A 24,274-nucleotide genomic window follows, 5' to 3' on the forward strand; every position below is an offset into this window, starting at 1 on the left:
CATGTAATGCAGGTATTAGACTGTTGCATGCATTGACAGTATTACATACTTTGAATTAGGTGACATCCCTTAATGACCCTCCTCCACAGCTGTTGGGAGTTTGTTCAGAATGAGTATTGTAGTCCCTCTGTGTTTGAGAAAAAAGAGAAACTCTCTGGGGTGCTGCTGCCGATGGAGCCTCCCTGCTAACACATGCATATGGATGACTTGCTCATCATTCATGGGCTTTTCTCATTGTGTGTGTGTGTGTGTGTGTGTGTGTGTGTGTGTGTGTGTGTGTGTGTGTGTGTGTGTGTGTGTGTGTGTGTGTGTGTGTGTGTGTGTGTGTGTGTGTGTGTGTGTGTGTGTGTGTGTGTGTGTGTGTGTGTGTGTGTGTGTGTGTGTGTGTGTGTGTGTGTGGTGTGTGTGTGTGTGTGTGTGTGTGTGTGTGTGTGTGTGTGTGTGTGTGTGTGTGTGTGTGTGTGTGTGTGTGTGTGTGTGTGTGTGTGTGTGTGTGTGTGTGTGTGTGTGTGTGTGTGTGTGTGTGTGTGTGTGTGTGGTCTAGCATTGAAGACTTAGTTAAGGGTTAGGCATGTGTTGGTTAGGATAAGTCTCCAGGAAATGCATGTAAGTTAATGTAATGTCCCCTGAAGTGATGTATACATGGTATGTGTGTGTGTGTCATTAATTTACACTTAATTAAAGTATATTTTTCAATAGACGGGGACTTTTTGGCCTTACATTATTTAAACATGAAGATCTTTAAATGTTTATAAATAGTAAGTAACGTAATAGAAATGTCATTAAATTAGGCATCCATATACAAATGAAAATCTGAGGGATAATGTGAATATTTAAAAATGATCGGTCAGTCTCAAGCACTTTTTGAACATGTCATAGTAGAGGCACAACATACAAATATGATCCTAAAAATGAGCAGAATAGTGCACCTTTAAGGACTTCTTGAGGGTCTATCTGAACAACAATGAGAGTATTCCAAATGATTAGTCGGTTGTTCATGCATTTAACATTTTTAAATGAGTAAGCTTGTCAATTTATGAGTATAGCTTTGATCGTTGTCTTATATGAAGTCCCAGGATTTCTCTTTTGCTGTTTAATTGGGAACAAAAAGCTGATTTGTCTGTCTCCCTGTTCTCCCAGGTGTTTCTGTTCTTCTGTGAAACCTGCTCGGTGCCTATCTGTCGGGAGTGCAGTGTGGGCCGTCACATGGGCCATACCTTCGTTTATCTACAGGACGCCGTACAGGACTGCAGGTCCATCACCATCCAGCTGCTGTCAGACGCCCAGCAGGGACGCCAGGCTGTGCAGGTGAGACATGAACCAGGACAGACACTTTCAAAGGGATTAACCCTCCTATTGTCTTCGTGTCCCCCCCTTACTTTGGTATTCGCGGTCAAATTTGACCGGTCCTGTTTTAACTGCTATTACATTTACACAAAAACCATTAATCATCACCACATTTTCAAACTATAAATATTGTATTGTATTGTACTGGTATACATGAAAAACAAAGAATAGACACTGAACATGTATTGCGTGTGCGAGGTGTGATCCATGTGGGGGGATGGGCACATAAGAGCGGGGAAATGTGTCAAATTGTTCTGTGTGTTTGTGTGCCAGGTGTGATTCACATGGTGGGGGGGAATTGGGCACATAAGGACACACACACGTCGAGAGAGAGAGAGAGAGAGAGAGATAGAGAGAGGAGGAGAGAGAGTAGAAGAGAGAGGAGAGAGAGAGAGATAGGAGAGAGAGGAGAGATAGATAGATAAGAGAGAGAGACGAGAGAGAGATACGGATGAGATAGACTGTATAGCAGATGAAGAGAGAGAGAGAGGAGAGTCCTCGAGATCGCTCTCTCTGTCTCTACTCTCTAGAACGTAGAGAGATAGCTCTCTCTCTCTCTCTCGAGCGAGCATCGCTCTCTCTCTCTCGCTTCTCTATCGCATCTCGCTATCTCTCCTCTCTCTCTCTCGACTTCTCTCTCGCTCCCAGAATCAAGCCATTCGTTCCATTCGCATATGTCCCCCCCAACGTATGATTGATGAAAGTAGTAAATCGGTCAGATTTGACCTGAAGACAACAGGAGGGTTAAAACATACAATATCCTTCAGTTATTACTTTTGTTTACTCCTACTGTAAAAGCTTGAACTTATGCAGCAGTCTTGAGGGAAACATAAAAGCTGCATAAAATAATACTTGGTGTTGTGCTAGAGCTGGGGGACATAAAGAAAACCATATTACTATTTTTTTTTTCAATATTGTGACAGTATTGTAGGGTTGATAAAATATTTTAATATTTCAACTAATGTTGATTTATTTCTTAGTGAGCAAAGGTTAATAATGTGATAGCTCGAACAGTTAAGTAAATTCAGAAAATGACATCCATTCACTGTAAAGCAACCTTTTTAAAGCAGGAAAAACCAAAATCTAAGACGGTATTCATCCTCATATCAGAATATAGGTATAGGCCTAATATCAGATTTTGTCTGAATAAAAGTGTGTAAAAACGGAATATAAATTCAGGACAACACAACCAGATGTCCTTATAATTGGTTCAAAAGAAAACCTGCTTGAATCTCTCCACCGGATTCAAAAAGGCCAACCTAATTTAAGTCTTTAGCTGCGGGAAGCTCATCTGCATGATTTCTTCAAGGTCTGACAAAAAGACAATCCTTGTAAAGGTCAAGCCGCACAAACCCAAACTCATCCATCTCCTGGAGACGCCGCGGAGAGCAGCTGTGTGTTTCCAGCGTCGCTCTGCACAGATGATCAGCCTGAATGCGTTTGCGAGTTTGACCAGTGCAGGGGCTGCTGGGACGCCTGGGGTTAGAGGTGTCCAGCTGGCCCTGAAAGGGGGTGGGTCACATGGGGTGAGGTCTGGCGGGGGCAGGGCTGGAGGTCACAGGGGTGGAGGAACGGAGAGGAGGATGGGGGAGGGTAGATGAGGTATTTAAAGGATTTCTGAGAAAGGAACACTTTGCCCTACCCCCTTTTCAGGCACTCACCCATCCACTCCTCCCCCCTCCCCCTCTTCCTCTCTCACACACACACGCGCACACACACACACACACACACACACACACACACACACACACACACACACACACACACACCCTGCCTACAATTACGTAATTATAGATTGGGTGGCAGCCTCCTAGACCCCCCGTTGTTTCCAATCCATACAGTGACATAATAAGTGAAGAAAGGGTGAGAGGTTTCCGTAACAGTTTGATATTTGCCTAAACAGTGCTGATCCTCTTTGCTGTTCGACACTTTTTTTAGTAAAGTTGCAAGACTGACAATAGAATTATAAAAAAAAAAAAAAAAAAAAAAAAACATAGATTATTAGTGTTCAATATTAAATACTTAGCCATCCCTGGGGTTAGGGTGTGCCTATCACAGTTAAACATGATAAAGAACGTTAAGGAAACGGGAAGATTAACCTCAAAAGGTTTGATGTTTTAGAGAATCCCAACCTGAACACATATATAAAAATATGCTATAAAAAATTCAATTCACATCAAGAAACGTGGTTGTTTATAACCAAATCTCAAACCCTTTATGTGCTCTAATTTACACCTTGTTGTGTTTTTAAATGACGATTAAAAAAAAAACGTACATGATTAGTTGTTTGAAATAACACGAATTACCAACAATTTTGATAAGCAATTGGATTTCTACAGTAATTTCTACAACTGCCAGTTTAGCCGCTGTATTCAGGCACAGAAGTAGTCTCAGCTAAACATGAAAGTGTGCTAACATGCTAATTTTTAGCTGTTCCAGCCATGCTCACTAGCTTAGTGTAGCAAGCTAGCATGCTGCTTACATTTTCTAGTAAGCCCAAAACTCAAGGTATATGGAGGTGGTTGCTATTGGATACATTTTGACCTCATGTTAGGGGATAATAAAAGTTATTTACGTTTGTGGATATGAATGAGTTATGAGTTGTAGCCACAGCTAAAACATTACTGGATCACTCCCTAGCGTTGTCTAATGTGCCTGGGAGGTGTGGTTGTGTTATGACCCTTTCTATTAAACTTGAAATACTAGCTGTTCCACTAAGGTCATGTGACACGTAGGCATGGACTGTATCTCTTCCTCAGAGCTTGACCTTTGTGTGATCGGGTCTCGCTTTGTGCCTTAATGGACAGATACTTGTGTCACTCTGGGTGTTCTGCAAATTCCCACATATCACAACACTGCCTAGTTAAATGGCAGTCACTAGGCCATGTTTAGTAAAGCTAAAGATAACACCACAACACACACGTTATCTTGACCAATGAGAGACAAATTCCAATAATGTATGTAATGAACAGCACATGGATCTGTGCTGAGTCATAAGAAACCCCCCTACCATCTGGCATTACCTTGGTTTATCATGCGTTTGTCTATTTTGGCCCAGGTCAACATGAGAGTTAATGCTGACGCCAGATAATACACACACGCACACACACACACGCTCCACTCTGTCCCCTGAGGTCGGAAATTTCCGCCCACTCCACATCCATTATCTTCCCTGACCTCCGACCCCAGGCTTGTGACCTCCTAGTTGGTCAGAGTTGCGTCACGCTGCAATTTGATTGGTCGGCTTCACCCTCTTTGTGTTCCAAGATGTGCCTTTCTGGAAATGTTGAGAGGAAGACGCAAAGAAAGGAGATGGAGACACTGAGACAGGGAGGGATATTAAGAGAAGAAGAAGAAGAAGAAGAAGCCACTTAATCAAGGAAATTCAGTTTTTCTTTACACACAGTTAAGATACACACATGTACAATCACATAGATTTTTTTATGGAGGGGTGTCGGAGACAATTTGAGGTTTTATTCCACTAGGGAGCAATTGGGGGGTGTGTGCCTTGCTCAAGGAGACTTATCCAGTAAGCAGTCCACACTTTGTACTACATGTAACCATTTGGTTCCAAAGCCACTAATGCGGCTTTCACACCAGCGCTTTTCCCTTTCTAGCTTCGAGCGGGAGCTTTTCCGGTTTCCCTTTTCTGCTCCCGCTCTGTTCACACCGCCCAGAGCTGCCGCTGCTGCGTCATGACGTCACCGTTTACGTGCCTGCTTCATAAAATCCAAACCGCGCGGAAATCCCTCACATCGAACGGTTTTCCATCGTTGTGTACAAACTGGATAAAACGCAGGCATTTTGTTGTTGTTCAGGAGGTTGATCCCGCCCCTGCCCCTGCCTCGACGTAAGAGAGACGTAAGCCACGCCGCCTCTTAGCTCCGAAGCTCTTGCCTCTAGACCAGGGGTCACCAACCTTTTTTAGGATGAGGGCTACTTTAAAAAAATAAAACGAGTCGAGGGCTACTTTTACTCCTCTTTTTTTGTTTTTTGCAGTGTATATATTTAGCACATTTTAACATTATTATATGCTGACCTTTAACCTTTGTGTGCTGTTTGGGTCTGTGGGACCCGTTTGCAGTGTTTACTAAAACAAAATGTTTGCAATTTAATTAATGTAACGTTTTTTATTTGGGGGTGGATCTCACCTCCTCTAGGGGGGTCCTCACCGCCGCATGAGCATGCATGGAAGATTTTTTTTTTAAATGTTGAAGTGAAATGCATCAATCTGGTGCACTTTGAGCACAACATGAATTGATGGATACAGCTCTCAACACTCAGATGAAAGGGAGCTGTATTTTCAATAATCCAAACATCTTTAGAATATGATCACAACCAATAACAAATCATTTAAACTTGTTTATTCTTATCTTATGTTACCTATTAGCATTCTTTCTTTTTCTTTATGCATATTTTACTAACCACTCCCCTTTTAAACTGTTTTTTTTACTGTCCTATAGTACACATTGGAATTATTTCTTACTTTATCTATATTAAATAGATAAAGGTGTGCTCTCCCTAGCTCTCTTTCTCTCTGTCTCTCTCCCTCCCTCCCTCCCTAGCTCGCTCACTCTCTCTCTCTGTCTCGCTCGCTCACAAAGGCTGTGTGCTCCTCCGTGGCGATGACGGCTTGCGTTAAAAAATAATAATAAACATATTTGTAAAGTGGGGACACAAAGGTGATTTCGAAAAGTGCGGGGGACATGTCCCCAGTGGAAATTACGCCATGCGTGTGTGTGCGTCAAGTGCAATAAATATATAAGTTACAACACACAGAGTAAAACTCTGCCCCTCATGTGTTGTATAGGCTGGCATGATAGGCTGTTCAATGGGGCTGATGTGTAGTGCAGATTCTGCCAGAAGGAAAATCAGCGGGGAGGTGCCACATTGGTTTTCTTCCCGACTGCAACGCTGGTCCCGCAAATCAAGCAAGAACGTGATTGGTCGATATTCATTGTGGGGTGGGGGGGAGGGGTGTTATAGAGTTGTAGTAAGTAGATAGAGTTCGCTATGATTTAGGTTTCGTTTATGCATAGGGTAGATTCTTTTAATTACATTTCCTTTTGTTTTGTGTATTTTATAAATTTTGGATTTGCTTGGCGAGCTATTTTTAGAACATGCCCGGCGGGGCGACTCACGTTGCCCCTGCGGGCGACTAAGTGCCCGCGGGCACCGTGTTGGCTACCCCTGCTCTAGACCGACAATTTTTTGGAGCTGGAAGTGAACCGGATTCCGGAGCTAAGAGGCGGCGCCTCTGCGGTGTGAACAGCAAAAACCGGTACTTTCCGAGCCGGAGCTGTAAACGCGTTGGTGTGAAAGGGGCATAAGAACAAGAAGCAGTGATAAAAAGAAAAACTGAGCTGCAGTAAAACAAATCAGAAAAAATAGGAACATTTATTATTGATTAATTACTTGACAAAACAGAAGGGATTTTGCATTTTAGAGGAACACACAAAGCTAACCGGAAAAAAGGGTGTTGGAGCATTCATGTTTCCTCCCTTTCTCTTTCCTCATGTATTGATAAAACTCCCCCGATTCTTCCAAAAGTCCCCCCCCTGCTGTTCACTCTCTGGGGGCCGGATTTATTTGACCATTTAGCTGCCCACCTCAAATGGCCAGGGGAAAGAGAAAGAAGGCGTGCTGCCAGGCTTTGTTCCTGCAGGGCAGCAGTGGGGGAGGACGGTATGTGTCTTGAGACAGAGGTGGCAGATCATGACCTGTAGAGGTTTGGGGGACCTCTGATCCCTGCGGCCGATATCACAAAGGAGGCCTTATCCCACCTCCCCATCGTCCCTGTGAGGTCCGGCTCACCCTGTGACCTCCCAGAAAACGCCACAGGAAAAGCCAGATAAAACACAGCAGGGAGAGGGAGGGAGACAAAGAGGGACATTTGCATTAAGCCCAAATTGGGGGTGGTAAAAGCTTACACCTTCAGTTCATGCCACACAGCTGTATTTCAGTGCCTGGGTTTATTGGGGTAATGCAGAAACAGTGTCTACATTATTAAGTAAAAGAGATTCTTGTTCAGGACCTAAAATACCCAAAAGCAATTTGCATGTTTTTAAAAATAGAATATCAAACATACCGAACTATCTATAAAATAAAAACTCTATCTAATCTATTGAGAGTATCATTTTAATTTACATCGTACAATTTAAATGTATGATTATTAAAATAACGTTAAGTTAATAACATTTCCGATAAAAAAATATGTAATCAAGCCTAAAAAATCGTACCAAATGTGCAATGCCATTTTTTATTTCTTGACACTTTTTCTCAATTTCTTTGACACTTTTCACAACATTAATTAATAAATTATGAGCGTTATAGTGTCCCAAATGTAGTGCTTATGATTCCCACGATGCTCACTTTGAATATCAGGATTGAGTCTGGGTTAAATCAGCAGGAAGTAGCATCATTTTGTGCAGTGGGAAGTGACTTCCTATTCCTGACCCCTGTTTCCCTTTCCCTTCTAAAGTAGCCGCCAAACGTGAGAAAGGAACAAATTCGCAAAGCTGAGCAGGTGTTAGAGCATGGGCCTGCCAGGAAAGATGTCCCGTACAGTGTCCTCTGTTTGTAATGTTTCCTGGTCCTGTGCATCCTGTTTCTGGGTGTCATCTGTGTCTCACCAGAGTAATAAAACAGAGCAGGAGGTGGTGTGCCTTTAGACGTCCACCTTTTCTTTGTTACACTGCAGTGAGAGATAACGCTATCTTTGCTAATTTCCACATATTTTTCCAGTTTTTTTTTAATGATTTTTCTGATTGTGTGTGTAACCATACCAATATTACCCTCCCCTAACTCTAGCGATGTCACTATGTAATGGAAGTAAACAAAGGAGTACTATTAAGGGGTTTCAGGCAGGGGGGGGTAGTGTGGAATACCTTGGGATGTTAGCCCTTACAGACCAGTTTCATTTCTATAACACACCACAGGAAAGGGAAAACCCCCAAAAGCATAATAGGGCCGCTTCAAGGAACTGAAACTACAATTTTTCAAGCGTGGACTACCACAAATCTCATCTAGATACTTGGCCCTGTGACATGATGGTGTGGTTTCATTTGGGACTGGTAAAGGTGGACATCAGTCATGGTATAGCTTCATAACCGAGGTGAAAATTGAAATAAAAAAGGTAAACTGTAAGGAGACACTTGCTAACTCTCCTTCCATCATTGTGTTTTGTTTCGACAGCTAAGCATGGAGAAGGTCCAGGCCATGGCGGAGCAGGTGGAGATCAAAGCCAAGGTGGTGCAGACCGAAGTGAAGGCCCTCGTGCTCCGACACAAGAAAGCTTTAGAGGAGAGGGAGTGTGAACTACTGTGGAAGGTGAGCTGCTGCCCGCATCTTTATCAGCGTCAACTCACTTGACCATATCATGCTAGTTTTCGGTTTCATATTCCTATGTTGTGCCTCTACTGTGACATGTTATTATGTTCAAAAAGCTCTTTGTTGTTCTCATACTGCCTGTGCTGCAGAACCTCTGTTCACCCTCTGTCTCAAACCAGAGCCCCGTCTGCTCTGATTGGTTAGTTGGTCGGCTGTGATGTGATTGGTCAACCGCTTAGAGATGTCCCGCCCCTTAGCCTATCACGTACAATGTGTTTGAGCGCTAGCCAATAGAAGTGTTACATAGTGATGCCATTATGTTAGGGAAGCAGACAAAGGAGGTGGGGGGTGTTCAGGAGAGAAAGTCCCTCTGGAGGGACCAAAATCCCAAACATGGTCCCTTTTTGAATGTATTGTATATCCTTTGATACCCTCCTGGTACACACTGGTAGAGCCATCGTTAGGGAGAATAAAGGTGTGTGCTTTGAAGGCGCATGTTATGTTGATAATCTTGTTTGCTTATTAAAGTCATAAAGAGTATTCAATTGAGCAGGTGAAGAAGTCCTTGTAGTAGCTTAAGGTTAAACAGGAACCCTCTGAAGGCCCCCCAGGTTTAAGGTTACCCAGAGAAGGAGCTGGGTTTTGGGTGAAAGAAACAACCCTCATCCCTGAGTCCCCTCCAACTCCCTAAACCTTTTGTTGTGCTACATGCATGCTATTATACCAGTCAAACACACAAAATCTGCGTCTATTAACTACAACTGAAAACGGGTAGTTACATGTGGAAATGTGTTGCCGTCGCCTTACAGAACATCACGGATGATTTATCCGAACACCCACCGGTCTACCCAACTCTTATTTCCCCTTTCCTCCTGAGAGCAGGCTCGGTGACATTGTAAAAACTGACCTGTGTATTTCTCCCTCAGATCTTACAGCTCTCAAGTGTGCATGTGTGTGTGTGCAGGTCAGAGTGTCAGCGAGGAGGTTTTCACTTACCCGTGTTCCCTCTTTAATCCTTTATGCACCACTACAGGACCCCTTATCCCTGCCCTGATAAAGTCATTACAGGCAACCAAAGCACCCTACACACACACACACACACGCACGCACGCACACACATGTTATAAATATCAATAAGTAGATGTACAATATTTGTTTCTCTGAGTATTAAGGTGGGTGTGTGTGCGCTTGTGAGCTCTGCCGACTGCAGCTGCTACTACAACAACAAAGGGGCGGGGCTTAGCAAAGGGTCATTTTGTAAGAAGCAACAATCGATTAGTCATTAAATAATACATTTTGGCTAAACTAATAATTAATCATTCCCCCTCTAAAGGTAAATAAATTAACCTAATCATAGATGATATCGATCATTGCCAATATACGCTACAAAATCCTCAACTTGGGACTAAAAGAACAGAAATTCCTTAGAAATAAGTATCCTCTGTGATACCTCAATAATACCGAGTTTGGTCATTTGAGCTGAGTAAGACTGCAGTGGTGGCATGCTATCACGTTCCTATGCGGTCATTGACTCAGGTGAATAAAGCTTGTAAGTTGAGCTGTCCTCTGCTGACTCAGACAAGATATTGGAAATGACTCGGCTAGTGTTTCCTGTACGGTGAGCCTGTGTGATGGCCACGGGCTCCCAGTGGTGTCCGGGAAACAGAAACTAAATCTAGGAAGGCGCTCTGCAGTGACTCAGCTCTGTGGCTCTGCTCTAGAGTGATTCATGGCTGTGAGATGACAGCAAAAACAATAGTATAAAGTTACTCAGGGGTGAAATATTTGACTTGAAAGTGTGAGTCTGGGTGTGTCTTGTGTAGGTTGTGAATGTGTAGCACCGGCGTTGGCTAGCATGGTAAATGATAAGGTGTTATTACATCAAAGAGCAGTCCTTCTTGCTGTCTCTGGGGTTTTTCGCTCAGTCCTTCTTTGAAATACATACCAACCTACCAATGAGTGTGTTCAACCCAAACTCCATGTCTGCCCATTAGACAGCCTAACTTGAGTCATTGTCCTGCGTGGCTATAAAGTGTAACTCGAGTCACACAGATGCAAATTGCAGTTCCACTTACGCCAAGGATTAACAAAAGAGCCCCTCTCTTTTGTTTCTTTCACAGTCCCTCCCCACTATCAGAAGTCCTTCTAGCCATAGAAGCAGTCAGGCTATTGTGTTTTACTCTTTTTGTTTGCTGCCGGTAAGCTAGAGCCCAATCTGTGCTTCTCAGGTTCTGCCATCCTCTTTAATGCTTTGTTCTCACCGACTGTACCGTAACTCTACCTGGCTTCTAAAGGGAACAGAGATGTGAGGTGGTTTAGTGACAAGTTAATTTATTTTCTTCACCTTCGGTTGAATAAATCACTCCTGAACCACTTTTCATGTTGAGCTGCAGACCCTGGTATCTCTTTGTATAGTTGACTTTGTATGCTCATTGTTGTCCTATTGTCTTCTGTTGTATTGTTCAGACAGAAGCAACAAACCTACAATAATCCCTTAAAACTGCTTAAGAAGTACTAACTGTGATGCAAATTGGACTCACAGCTAACTATTTAGCACTTATAGAATATGCATTAGTATTACCCTTTTGTTTTAATGTATTACAAACATTTAAGATGTACCTATCTACAGTTGCAGTATTTCATTTGGTATGTTTGAATGAAAGGATCAAAAAGGATTTTCAATTGAGCTTCCCAACAAAGATAACATCCATATTTCCTGTATCACAATCAGGGAGTCATGAATAGTAATGCCACAGAATTAAATATGATGTAGTAGTAAACAACCATACCAAGTCAAGCACAGTTTGTCAATCACATTCATTTGTTAATTACCATGTCATGTACTATTTCTCGTCCATGCCCATTAACTTTAAGTAAACATTTAATAGTGTCTCTTGTAGATGCATCTCTGCTACTTCAAGTCACTTCACTTAACCTGCATTGTGCCAGACTTTAGACACGCGCATGCCCAGTCAAAAAATGGTATGCATGCAACTAGCAGCATATCAGCCAAATATTCTTCTTCTCCTTCCTGAATATCTGAGAGACTTGGCATGGTCAGCACATTGCTGCCACCCTGTGGGCACACTGGGTTTAGATTACCAGGAGACTTGTTTAATTCCACTTTCAATCTTATGTTTAAAATGACATCGTCATGTGGTTGCACAGAGAAGTGTGTTATATCGGGGTATCTTTTAATGAAGTGTATCAGTAAGACACACACACACACACACACACACACACACACACACACACACACACACACACACACACTTGTATAGAGTGCATATAGTGGCATCACTTCAGGAACAGACAAACCTTAAAATACATAAATGTGTAATTTTGTAATATAATAATGCAAAATAGTTTGTTTTAGTTGCTTACGTTATCTGTGCTGATTTAAATATATCATACAAGATATAACCTTATAATTTCTTGCATCAATAGTGTTTTTGTCGTGTGCTTTATATGCTTTTTGAACAATAAAAAGCCTTTTTAGAGATTGTTAACGTTCTAGTTCCTGGTTCTGTCTCCTCTCAGGTGGAGAAGATCCGTCAGGTGAAGGCCAAGTCTCTGTACCTGCAGGTGGAGAAACTGCACCAGAGTCTGACCAAGTTGGACAGCACCATCGCCGCCGTCAGCCAGGTGTTGGACGAGGGCCGCCACCTGGACGTCCTGCTGGCCCGAGAGCGAATGCTCACTCAGATCCACGAGCTGAAAGCTCTGCGGGGTCTGCTGCAGGCGCAGGAGGACGATCGCTTCATGTTCACTCCTCCAGACCAGGTAGCTCATCTCCTGTAAAATAAAGTACCGCATAACATGACAACATCCTCTGAAAGATGACTAAAATAGAAATTAGGTTTTAAAGGTCCCATGTCATGCTTTTCTGGTTATGACCCGTCCCCTTGTGTGTTATGAAGGGTTTTCTGCATGCAAACGGTCTGCAGAATCACAAACCCTCAAAGTACACCCTGTAGCGAGTAAAACTCTAACACAGAAAATACCTGTCTGTGCTGCCCCAGAACGCCTCGTTGGGGATTTCTTGTTTTCTTCCTGGGTACAGTGACGTGCCCATATCCAAATGGACCAATCCGTGGAGCCGTTAAATTACGTCCGCAGAGCCGTTGGGTTAAGCCCAAATTGACCAATCCGCGGACTTCCTCACACACACTCAATCTTTTCTCAGCTGCAGCTCCGCCAATTTCTCCTCCCTGAGACGGTGGGACGCGGCGAGGCTGTGAGTTTGTGTGTGAGCACACACACTGACTCACAGCCAGGCTGCAGGTGTGTGTGTGTGTGTTCGGGCTGGGTTTCGCTGTGTCTCGCTGTCTCGCAGACGGCCACTGGGAGGGGGGGGCAGGAGCTCCAACAAGGCGTTTAGGACAGAGAGTGAATACACATACTATACAGAGATGCTGTGAGAAACCAATGTGAGTTTGGAAGATTGCACAATATAAATCTATTTTAGTTTACCTCAACAATGGAATTATGATCAGTAGAAATGGCCATGACATGGGACCTTTTAAAGAAAAGCAACACTAAAACAATTATGTAGAAACCAAATCCTGAATGGTTATGAGCAGGAGCTGTGAACTCATGCTTGCTATTTCTTGTCGTTGTAAAAGTCATCTTCAATGGGATTTTATCTGTATAAATAAAGGTTTGAAATTTGTTTTTGTACAAATAAATGATTTGTTTAAAACAATGAATCAAATATAACGGATGACAATGACCTAAACTTTTTTCATGAACAATGTACGCTAGAGGGGATAGCACCAGAAACGATTTTAAGCTTCTTCTTTCCCCTTTTGGACATGACGGAAACTATTTGAGAATAATACCTTGAATTATTTTTTTTTTGCTTCTTTGTTAAAATAATAATAATTATTGTTTGTTTTGTTTCTAACATGTTCAATAAAAAGACTAATACAAAACACTGATTGGAGGAGAGGGGCTATGGCTGTTTAACCTTGTGGATTATTTAAATGAATTCTGTTAAGAGCGTAAATCTTTAAAACACACTAATGTTTTCCGTCACGCTTCCCTCAGGCTCTGTACATAGCCGTCCAGTCGATGGGTCTGATCAGCAGCGGAGCCTTCGCCCCCGTCACCAAAGCCCACGGCGAGGGTCTAAAAACTGCCCTTCGTGGCAAACCCTCCTCCTTCACTGTGATTGGATACGACCATGACGGCGAGCCTCGCCTCTCCGGCGGCGACACGGTGTCAGCGATCATCATGTCGGTCCCGGACGGTCACCTGACGGCCGTGGAGCTCACGGATCACCAGAACGGCTCGTACACCGTGGGCTACTTGCCCAAGAGTGAGGGGGAGCACCTGCTGTCGGTGCTGGTGTGTAACCAGCACATCCAGGGCAGCCCCTTCAAGGTGCTGGTGAAGTCGGGGCGCAGCTACGGAGCCCTGGGGTCACAGGTGGCAGCCTTTGGGAACGAGGGGGAGGGGGACGGCCAGCTGTGTCGCCCCTGGGGCATCAGCGTGGACAAGGAGGGATACGTGGTGGTGGCCGACCGGAGCAACAACCGCGTACAGGTAGAGACTTCTGCCTGCTCTTTTTAACACGTACATCTGGTTGGAGTTAATTTACATTATTTTATTCCACTGTATGGTTTTTAGTTTTTCATTCTGTTTTATCTTATTCTTTACTACTTTTACATAGTTTACTTGTCTCTGGATTTACATTTGTATTGCACTGTTCTTCTCACTGTTTTTCTTTCTTATTGCTTCATGTCTAAAGTATATGGTATGTTGCGTTGAAGAAGTATCCCTGGACCTAAGATTCTGATAGCCAGCCACTACGCTTTAGCTTTTCCGCATACGACAAAAACACTTTTGAAACGCTTTTTTAAATTTGGATCTTCATTCACACTGTCACAAGAATGTTTGTTATGAATCTTCACTATCCCTGGCCAGTTAAATGTAGTTAAAGCAATTTATAAAGAGGGCTTTATTTTTTGCTCCAAACGCTATAAAAAGTCTTAATCCTTAATACATTTTAATTGATCGACTTATTTTATGAACAGATGCACTTTGCCTCGAATACAAACTCATGTTTATGTATAAAGTATAGGTCAATCACAACAAAGACAACATTTATTAAATTAAATGAAAAGAAACACATTTTTTTTAAGTCAAATGAAAGCAACAAAAAAGCATCTAAAAATATATGTTCCTTTTTGTCTGTAATTCCACCCTTTGTTTCAGTCGGTCTCGACTAAACACCACAGCGATCTGGACTTTAATTGAATTTAGAGTGGTTATAAGTAATGTACCATCCACTCAGCATTCACTCAGCAGTTCATGCTAACTGCACACTGTTGATGTTTGTGCCAAGTGGCTTACATAGTGGAGAGTCTGCAAAACAAACTTTGTGTTTGAGTGTTGAAAAGTGGATTTGGCTTCCATTCTTCCCCACACACACACACACACACACACACACACACACACACACACACACACACACACACACACACACACACACACACACACACACACACACACACACACACACACACACACACACACACACACACACACACACACACACACACACACACACACACACCAGAGTCCTGCATTGGACCCGCAAAAAAGGTGATTCACGGGTGGTATTTTTTCAAACGCTTTTTTCCGGGTTCGGTTCTGGGTAAAACAAAGATGATGCGGGTCGGGTCGCGGGTATTGCATAATAAATATATTAAAATAATAATAATTTAGTTTAAAATCCTCAGACTAAGTAGGGAATGAGTCCTTACCCCAAGTGAAGGAGTTCAAGTATCTCGGGGTCTTGTTCTCGAGTGAGGGAACAATGGAGCGTGAGATGGGCCGGAGAATCGGAGCAGCGGGAGCGGTACTGCAGTCATTTTACCGCACCGTTGTGACGAAAAGGGAGCTGAGCCAGAAGGCAAAGCTCTCTGTCTACCGGGCCATTGTCGTTCCTACCCTCACCTATGGTCATGAAGGATGGGTCATGACCGAAAGAACGAGATCGCGGATACAAGCGTCCGAGATGGGTTTTCTCCGCAGGGTGGCTGGTGTCCCCCTTAGGGATAAGGTGAGAAGTTCGGTCATCCGGGAGGGACTCGGAGTTGAACCGTCGAAAGGAGCCAGTTGAGGTGGTTCGGGCACCTAGTTAGGATGCCACCTGGGCGCCTCCCTAGGGAGGTGTTCCAGGCACGTCCAGCTGGGAAGAGACCAAGGGGTAGACCTAGGACCAGGTGGAGGGATTATATCTCTTCGCTGGCCTGGGAGAGCCTTGGGATCCCCCAGTCAGAGCTGGTTGATGGCGCCAGGGAAAAGGAAGTTTGGGGCTCTCTGCTGGAACTGCTACCCCCGCGACCCGACCACGGATAAGCGGGAGAAGATGGATGGATGGATGGATCCTCAGACCTCTCCCCCGCGGGACCGCGCATAATCATAACCTCTGCAGCGCATCAATCTGCTGCTGTGCGCGCCACATTCGAAATGGCTGAGGTGAAGCTCTCCAGCGGAGAATACAGCATTTTCAATAACACTTCCTCAAGAGCGAAATCCAACGTCTGGGAGGCTTTTGGTGTCATCCTAGATGGAGAAAATAACCAACATCCCACGCTTTTTGAGACAAATATGCAACTGCGTGTGTTAATAATTGCACGTTTTCACTGCTCATATATATGCGGGTTCGGGTCGGGTTGCGGATCTTGTGCCGACGGGTCGGGTTGCGGAACTAATTGGCAATATGTGCGGGTAGCGGGCGGGTTCGGTATTGCACGTCGCGGGTGCGGGGCTGGAGCGGGTCTTGAAACTCAGACCTGTGCAGGACTCTGACACACACACACACACACACACACACACACACACACACACACACACACACACACATTTAATAGAACAAATGGCGACCCTCCAGTTGAGAACCACTGCATTAGAATTAGGGCTGTGCATCTTCACTGGTCTCACGATTCGATTCGATTACGATTATCCTGTCAACGATTCGATTCAATTCGATATCCCGGTGCATCACGATTCATACCAATGCGTTGCATCCTCAATTTTCTATATTACTGCACATGGCTTATTTTTCATCAATGCATACATGCAGTAAATACACATGAACTCTCTTTTTATTATTTAGAAAGTGCTTCAGAAATCAATAACATAAATGTCTTTAGATTAAATTAGCTTCATTATATCTCAGTGATTAAGTGAATAATAAAGTTTCTATCGGGTCACTATCAGCCTGTCACTCATTATTTTCACGGAGGGGGCGGGGCTTGGAGGAACGGAGAGGAGACGGTGATCGCGGAAGCTTTTTTCCTCCTGCCTTCACAAACTTTACACACGTATATATCGTCTGGAAATTGCTAGAGGGCATTCATACTCTGCAATCCAAGACTTAATTAAATCCACCAAAAACCTGACATGATTGTAACGCGATTATTTTTGAAAAACATAAATCCCTGTCTGTGTCTCTGAGCCGCAGCGACACGGAGTGATTCAGAGCGGGTCCTTCTGCTGTGGGTTCTGGACTGGTGTTCTTGTGTTGGTGGATAAAGCAGACTGCTCCGTGTTACTGTGCCGCTGTCACGTCTGTTCCCTGATCTCTGCGTCACCGACCGATTTAATATTAAAGTGACAGAAAAAAAAACGTTATAGTAAAGCCGCGGCCGGAAAATCAGGAAGCAACGTTACTACGCTATAATCGATTATCTTCCGTCACTGCATCGATACCGAATCGTAGAAACGATTATTTTCAACACCCCTAATTAGAATACATTCTGTAGAAACTGCACAAACACAGCTGAGTTTGACCCTTTCTCTTAAACAATTAGAGCTTTCATTGAATTGGAATCAACATTTTTGTTTCTTCGCTCTCCAGATATTCAAGCCCTGCGGTGCCTTCCACCATAAGTTTGGCTCTCTGGGTTCCCGTCCGGGACAGTTTGACCGTCCGGCCGGGGTTGCATGTGACAGTCTGAGACGAATCATTGTGGCTGATAAGGACAATCACCGAGTGCAGGTACAAAATGTTTAGGTGCTAATTTAGCTGGCATTCCACATGTGAATTGGAAGTCCAGAAGACATTGGAGAATAAATGTTATTGTAAAAAAGCATGTTAAGCTTCTGAAAACCTTTTTAATGCCGTGTAAACACACAGCTCCACATGCTTGTTATCTCTCCTGCAGATATAAACACGTTGGACTCTAACACATTTGCTTTGTCTGACAGGTGTTTACTTTTGAGGGCCAGTTCCTGCTGAAGTTTGGGGAAAAGGGTACCAAGAACGGGCAGTTCAACTATCCCTGGGATGTGGCTGTCAACTCTGAGGGTAAGATCCTGGTCTCGGACACCAGGAACCACCGCGTGCAGCTCTTCGGCCCCGACGGCTCCTTCCTCAACAAGTACGGCTTCGAGGGGGCCCTGTGGAAACACTTTGACTCTCCCAGGGGCGTAGCCTTTAACCACGAAGACCACCTGGTGGTGACCGACTTCAACAACCACAGGCTGCTGGTCATCCGGCCGGACTGCCAGTCGGCTCGCTTCCTGGGCTCCGAGGGCACCGGGAACGGGCAGTTTCTGCGGCCCCAGGGCGTCGCCGTGGACCACGAGAACCGCATCATCGTGGCCGACTCCCGCAACCACCGGGTCCAAGTGTTCGAGCCCAACGGGAACTTCTTATGCAAATTTGGCACACAGGGGAATGGCTTCGGACAGATGGACCGCCCCTCCGGTGTGGCTGTGACGCCCGAAGGAGTCATCGTGGTCGTTGACTTTGGAAATAATCGCATCCTCAAGTTTTAAGATTTATTTTTTTGCATTCTCCGCCTCCGTTTGCAGTTTTCTTGATGAAGGAAATGGAGGCGAGAGAATGAATCAACAGACTCAACAGGAGGCGGGCGCAGAGAGGGTTGAGAGCAAGCTGCAGTGAAGGGAAATTAAAACTATAGATTTTTTTTCATGTGTATTGATATATATTTTCCAATCAGATATCTGTGGTATGTATGACAAAGGGGACCTCTACAAATTGATAATCAGTAGAAAAAGCCATATTTCCATTCCCCGGTCTCAGCTGCTCTGAACCCTCTCTGTGAGCTCCTCTTTAGTATCCATCTCAGGGATTTTTTCACTTTTCTCGAAATCTTGTACCCTCTGCTCCACACCTACCTCATTTAGCTCTTTATGAATGTACTCATAGTCACTGAGCAGAGGTTTAAAGTCCGTGAAGTTTTACAAAGAAGAAAAGCCTACCTCTATACTTTGTTATTTAAGAAAGACACAAAAAGAATAGACTGTTCAGTTGATATTTGCACAGGATTAAAGACATTCTTGCTGTGCATTTCGAAATATGAGTTAAAGTGAACCTCCTGAATGTTGTTGCTGAGACAATACTCAGACCGCTGTCGAGGCTACATGATTTATTCTCATTCGAGGGCTTCTCTCGGAGAGGGATTTAGTGTCCTTTTTAATGTTTTTTTTTTAATGGTTAGTTTTTTGCTTATGCATCGACCCTTGTCTCTTTGTTGCTCTGCGGAGTTCGTCATGATCGCCTAAGAGGAGAGCGCGAAGCGATGCCAAAATAGAAAGAATCTAATTTAGCTCAGGTCACGTAGGACTGATTGAAATGATCAGACTCCCCCTCTAGTTTTACTGGCTGAGTGAATCTATTGAGAATTAAAAATATATAAAGTCATCTCCAAAACAATCCCTAAAATAAATCCTGTTATAAAATATGATCATCCAATACTCCCCTTCCCCAACCGTGTCTCATAAGACTGGAAGAATTATTGTCAAGACAACCTCAGTCGTTATTCTCCAGTCAGCTGCATAAATGCAAACTAAAGTATGCAGTATCGAAAAGGGAGCACACCAAAGGATTTTGGTGATGAATTGTGTTTCCAAGATCCAGATCTATTAGCGATCTTAACATAGAGATTTAATCATTTAATTGAATGACACCTTTTTCATGAGGCATGCTGTGTGACAAAAGCCTCACAAGTAGACACCTGATTTGGCTGTCCAGACGACGTTAATGACATCAAATTTAAGGCCTGACATTTACAATCCTTTTGATTTGGATGGTGGTTGAAAGCCACCGTCTGTGGCTCCTTGGGGCCCGGGATTTAGTCGAATGAGAGGGCTCGATCAGGAAGCCCTGCCCTATTTATTGATGTTGGAGTTGAGGAGAAACCTCCAGATTGAGCGTCAGTAGACCGATTCCTCTAAAGATGGAGGTCTATAGACTACTGGAGTTAACCAAAGTTAGATTTTCTGTACAATGGCCAACTGTAGATTTGGCGATTTAAAGAAGAAAAAAAATATCCCCTTTTTAAAAACATTTTCTTAAATAATCATTGTTGCTGGGAAGTCTCGAGTTCATAAAGGGCCTGGAGTTGAGGTCATAGCGTTGTCCATGTAAGGCTTAGAAGAACAAAGTGCACGTGAGTTTATCATGCACGTGCACTTTGACTTCCCGCTATGACCTGCAGCTGTTTGATCCAGGATGTGACAGGAGATTTCTGCAGATGTTCGTGGTGTAGAGAACAGAAGATACCCGCACCAAAGATAACCCCCTTTCCCTCCCCCGCATTTATCGCCTCAATCAAACCTCGCCCATCTTTGGTCCTTTTTAGAAGGCCCGTAGACTCAGAATAGCATCTCAGATCTGTACCTCAATAGAAACTAATCGCTACTAACTCTTGCAGGGTTTTAAATCCCCTTGCCATTTTTGTTTGATCCGTGTCCCACTGGAAGCACTAGACAATTATTCGGTTCTGTTAGCCACTTCCTTAGCCTAGCGACACATTTTGGGACCTTTTGAAAAGAATGACCGACCGGCGCTCCCCTCAGAGGAGAGGATTTACGCCGTCATATCTCAGATATCCTGTACCTCAATGGTTGTTTTACCTCATTTTTCTCGTATATATATATATACCTCAACTCCTGAATACCTCAAGTGTGTCACTCATAGCTACTGTGCATTTAAACATTTAAATACCTCAACTTGTTACACATACCACGTTTTTACTCTTATATTTAAGCATACCTCGTCTGATTTGTATGCATTACAGATATACCTCATTCTTTGAATCTTCTTGTGTTACAGTGCAGTACATGTCCCATAGCTCTTGGACCAAAGATCATGGTTTTGTTGAAACAGAGAAAAATTGTATTATGGTCATCGCTCCATCCTGCAACCCTGAGCAGCTTTTTGGTTTGTCTAATCTACTGTAAAATGCCTGGTGAACTATGCCTTTTATCATCAAGAAACCAAATATTTCAGATGAAAGCATCGTGCCAAAATGATCTGTGAGAGTTCAGTGCCAAACGGAGTTGGCATTGGGACCAGAAGTTGTAGACGACAAGTGTCACTGGACCGTTACATCACAGATACACGTGGAATCATGAGAGCACCTGGGGATAAATCCTCGCTCTCTGATTGGATGCACTTAAGAGGGCTGGGCCCAATTTACCTCAAAATGATGATGAACATGTGGATTACACTTGGGTGAGGGCAAGAGGATGTGGCCTCTTCTAAAGAGTTGATAACTTCACAAATCCGCCTTTGAACGCACAAGAATTACCTCAATTTTCAGCACAATTTACAAATATTTCAGTGTGGAATTTGCGGTTTAAACGAACGCATCATAGGAATACGCCTAAGGCATTACAACAGCCTGGTTTAATATTAAAGTGGAGCTATTAGCACATTGATGGCGAGCCAGTTTGATTCCATAGACCCAGCTGCTTTGAACTCAACACTAGTTTCACCAGTAAGATTGTTTTTTGCTTTTAAGTATTAACTCTGTGAAAATGTTCATTCATGTTGCATCAGTTTTCTTTTTTATTGCAGAATTCTATCTTTAAGATCCTTAGGTCTACACTCTTAAAGAGGAAAAAAATGTATTTTAAAACGTAAATATGTTTTTCATTTTTTTTGTTGCATGCTTTAAAAAGTCCTTATATTGTATTATATTGATAGGTGTTGAAAAAAAACTCAGATGGGGTGGGGTAGCCGACTATTGGGATGGTTTTTACCAAAATATATACCCAAAGATGTGTATGTGTGTGTTTAGGGCTGCGTTGGATGGGATTAACCTTTGACCTTTGCGATTGTATTTCCTGTTCTCAAGAGGCTCTGCAGAGCACAACCTGTTGGGCCAGGCGAGCCTCAAGCCCTGAAAACAAAAGAGGCCGTTTTCAGATTAAAATGCAGAAGGCAGGTGCGCCCTTCCACCATTAGTGCTTAATTTACTTTAACTCCCTTTAGTCTGAATATTAGACATATTAACATATTGTCCTTCTGTAGATGTACCTCCCCAAATACGATGAATCCACAAGGTGGCCGTTTTGTGTTTGACCTAGTAATGGGAACTCGCTCGCTGTCATGTGAGAAGCAGCTAGCTTTCTGCAGCACAAACTAGCAATCGGCTTCCTTCCTCGTCTTTATAAGAACCCAGGAAGTGCGGCGACGGCTGCTCAGCACATGATCGGTTGACTGCACTCCTGTTCGGTGTTTTATTTTTATTTTATTATTGGGCCCCTGTGGTTTTTGTCCACCATTTTTATTGCTGGCCTCTCACGGCTGTAACGGCCCGTCCACACAGCGGCGTTGGAAGCTTCTTCCACGCTTCTGCCCATTCACTTTCAATGGGGTGACGTCACTTTTCGCCGAACTGCATTGTGGGAAGCAGAGCGGAGCTTTCCTGGCGTTTCAGGCTGCAAAAATTGAGCAATGTTCAACTTTTGGAGCCTCGGCAGAATCGTCAGCCAATCGAATCATATACCAGTACAAGCTCTAGCCAATCAAACCGCTTCTTGTGTGTCAGGGGCGGGAGATTCATGTGATTGGTTGTTGGTCAAGCTTCAGACACGCCCACCTCCAAGCTTTTTCCAAAGCCGCTGTGTGGACAAAGAGTGTAAGAGAGAAAAAGCAAAGCTGCACCAGGTGACATGTGCAAGGTCGTAGACCCTCTTTTAATGATTGTATACTCTAAACACAGAAAGACAAAAAAAATGTTGGAAAATTTAGAAAGAAAAAAAAAAAAAAAACTCAGGTAGTTCTCAACAGCCCTGCCCTGCAGGTGTCTCATTGAAACGTGTCCCGTAGTGATGATGTAGTACCCCCCTCCCCCTCCTCTCCTTATGACCTCTCAGTACTAGTCTGATTCTTTTGTGTGCTCCATTTACATATTATAAAACTAATTATTTCTAAATCACTTTCGATTAGCTCCCCCTGATTAATCTTTGGGTTGGTTTTTTGCCAATTTTTCTTTTACTAAAAGTACAAACGCTCTCCACCACCTGACGTCCGTTGGCCCTTTTAGAATGTATTTTGTGAAGAAAATGGTTAAACGGCGTCTTGTTGATGCTTGCTCCCCACAACCGGCTGCCGGTCGCAGAACAAGACACAACGCAGAGTTTTCTATTGGGTGATAAATATTCCACACCAGCAATACCTCGAGTGAGAGGTGGGATCGTGTGTGTGGTGGAAACATGCAGCACCTCGTTCTGAACCAGCTTTACGACAGCCTTACCCCGACGGGAGGCCTGAGAGTCTGACAGCCAGCTAATCGTGTCCAAAAATCTTGTTTGCGTTGTGTCCTGTTCTCCCGGCTGTTGGGTGTGTGTGAGTGTGTGTTGTGTTTGTGCGCTGCATCCATGTTGTGTAAGCAGAAATCCACTGAATGTATCCTCCAACAGTCCAAGAGGCAGGGCGGGCCGGGGTGGTCCGCTGAGTTTAGATGGTTGCTGCTGGCGCTTCCTCATGCAGGCCTGGGTGTGTGTGTGTGTGTGTGTGTGTGTGTGTGTGTGTGTGTGTGTGTGTGTGTGTGTGTGTGTGTGTGTGTGTGTGTGTGTGTGTGTGTGTGTGTGTGTGTGTGTGTGTGTGTGTGTGTGTGTGTGTGTGTGTGTGTGTGTGTGTGTGTGTGTGTGTGTGTGTGTGTGTGTGTGTGTGTGTGTGTGTGTGGGTGTGTGTCAGTCTAACCTTTCCTCCCTCTTTTACACACACACACTCACACTGCTAAGTTTAAGTGCAGATGTTAGGTTTTCAGTCTAAATAAAGTAAAGGAGACTATAATATATTGGCCACCTGCTGCTCTCTCTGTACTCTGTGGACTTTAAACATTTCCTATGCATTTTTTGGTTTACACTTTAAATAAAGTTGTATTTCTTTGACTTCTGTCTTTTTTTTCTCTTAAACTAAACGAACACTATCTATTTATTCTTGTGACCATTTATCTTAGATGAAGCACAGAATATGGTATTATAGTGACTGTATTTTATTTGATCTATTGTATTTAGAAATCTCAGTTATTACCAATTTGTTATGTTTTAAATACAAGATAATTGACAATGTACTGTTCTGAAAAAAGGAAAAACTATGTCTGAAATAATAATAGTAAATAAAAGATACAAATTAAAATGTAATAGTACATACAGTTTTATATATTCTTGGAGATAGAGATCTGGTATTTTACTGTTTTAAGATGAATTATTTTATTAAATTGAAGCCACTTTTCAAAAGCCCTTAGGGTTGCTTTAGATATTATACAGATGCATTATATATTGATCTGGTGTTTTACCCACGTTAACAATAACAGAACAT

The 24,274-nt window shown here is 43.4% G+C and overlaps 1 protein-coding gene across 1 annotated transcript in view; it reads left to right on the top strand.

The window, feature by feature from the left end:
* Window positions 1-23,539, top strand: part of trim71 (tripartite motif containing 71, E3 ubiquitin protein ligase) — a 44,914-nt gene extending 21,375 nt beyond the window's left edge. The window contains exons 2-7 of the mRNA XM_034095066.2: window positions 1,141-1,308; window positions 8,542-8,676; window positions 12,217-12,459; window positions 13,726-14,223; window positions 17,549-17,689; window positions 17,899-23,539. Coding sequence (XP_033950957.1) covers window positions 1,141-1,308; window positions 8,542-8,676; window positions 12,217-12,459; window positions 13,726-14,223; window positions 17,549-17,689; window positions 17,899-18,471 — 1,758 coding nt within the window. The 3' untranslated portion in view covers window positions 18,472-23,539. The remainder of the gene's footprint in view (window positions 1-1,140; window positions 1,309-8,541; window positions 8,677-12,216; window positions 12,460-13,725; window positions 14,224-17,548; window positions 17,690-17,898) is intronic.
* The last annotated feature ends 735 nt before the right edge of the window (window positions 23,540-24,274 follow it).

Source organism: Pseudochaenichthys georgianus, chromosome 11 (genome assembly GCF_902827115.2).
Source record: "Pseudochaenichthys georgianus chromosome 11, fPseGeo1.2, whole genome shotgun sequence".
Lineage (NCBI taxonomy): Eukaryota > Metazoa > Chordata > Actinopteri > Perciformes > Channichthyidae > Pseudochaenichthys > Pseudochaenichthys georgianus.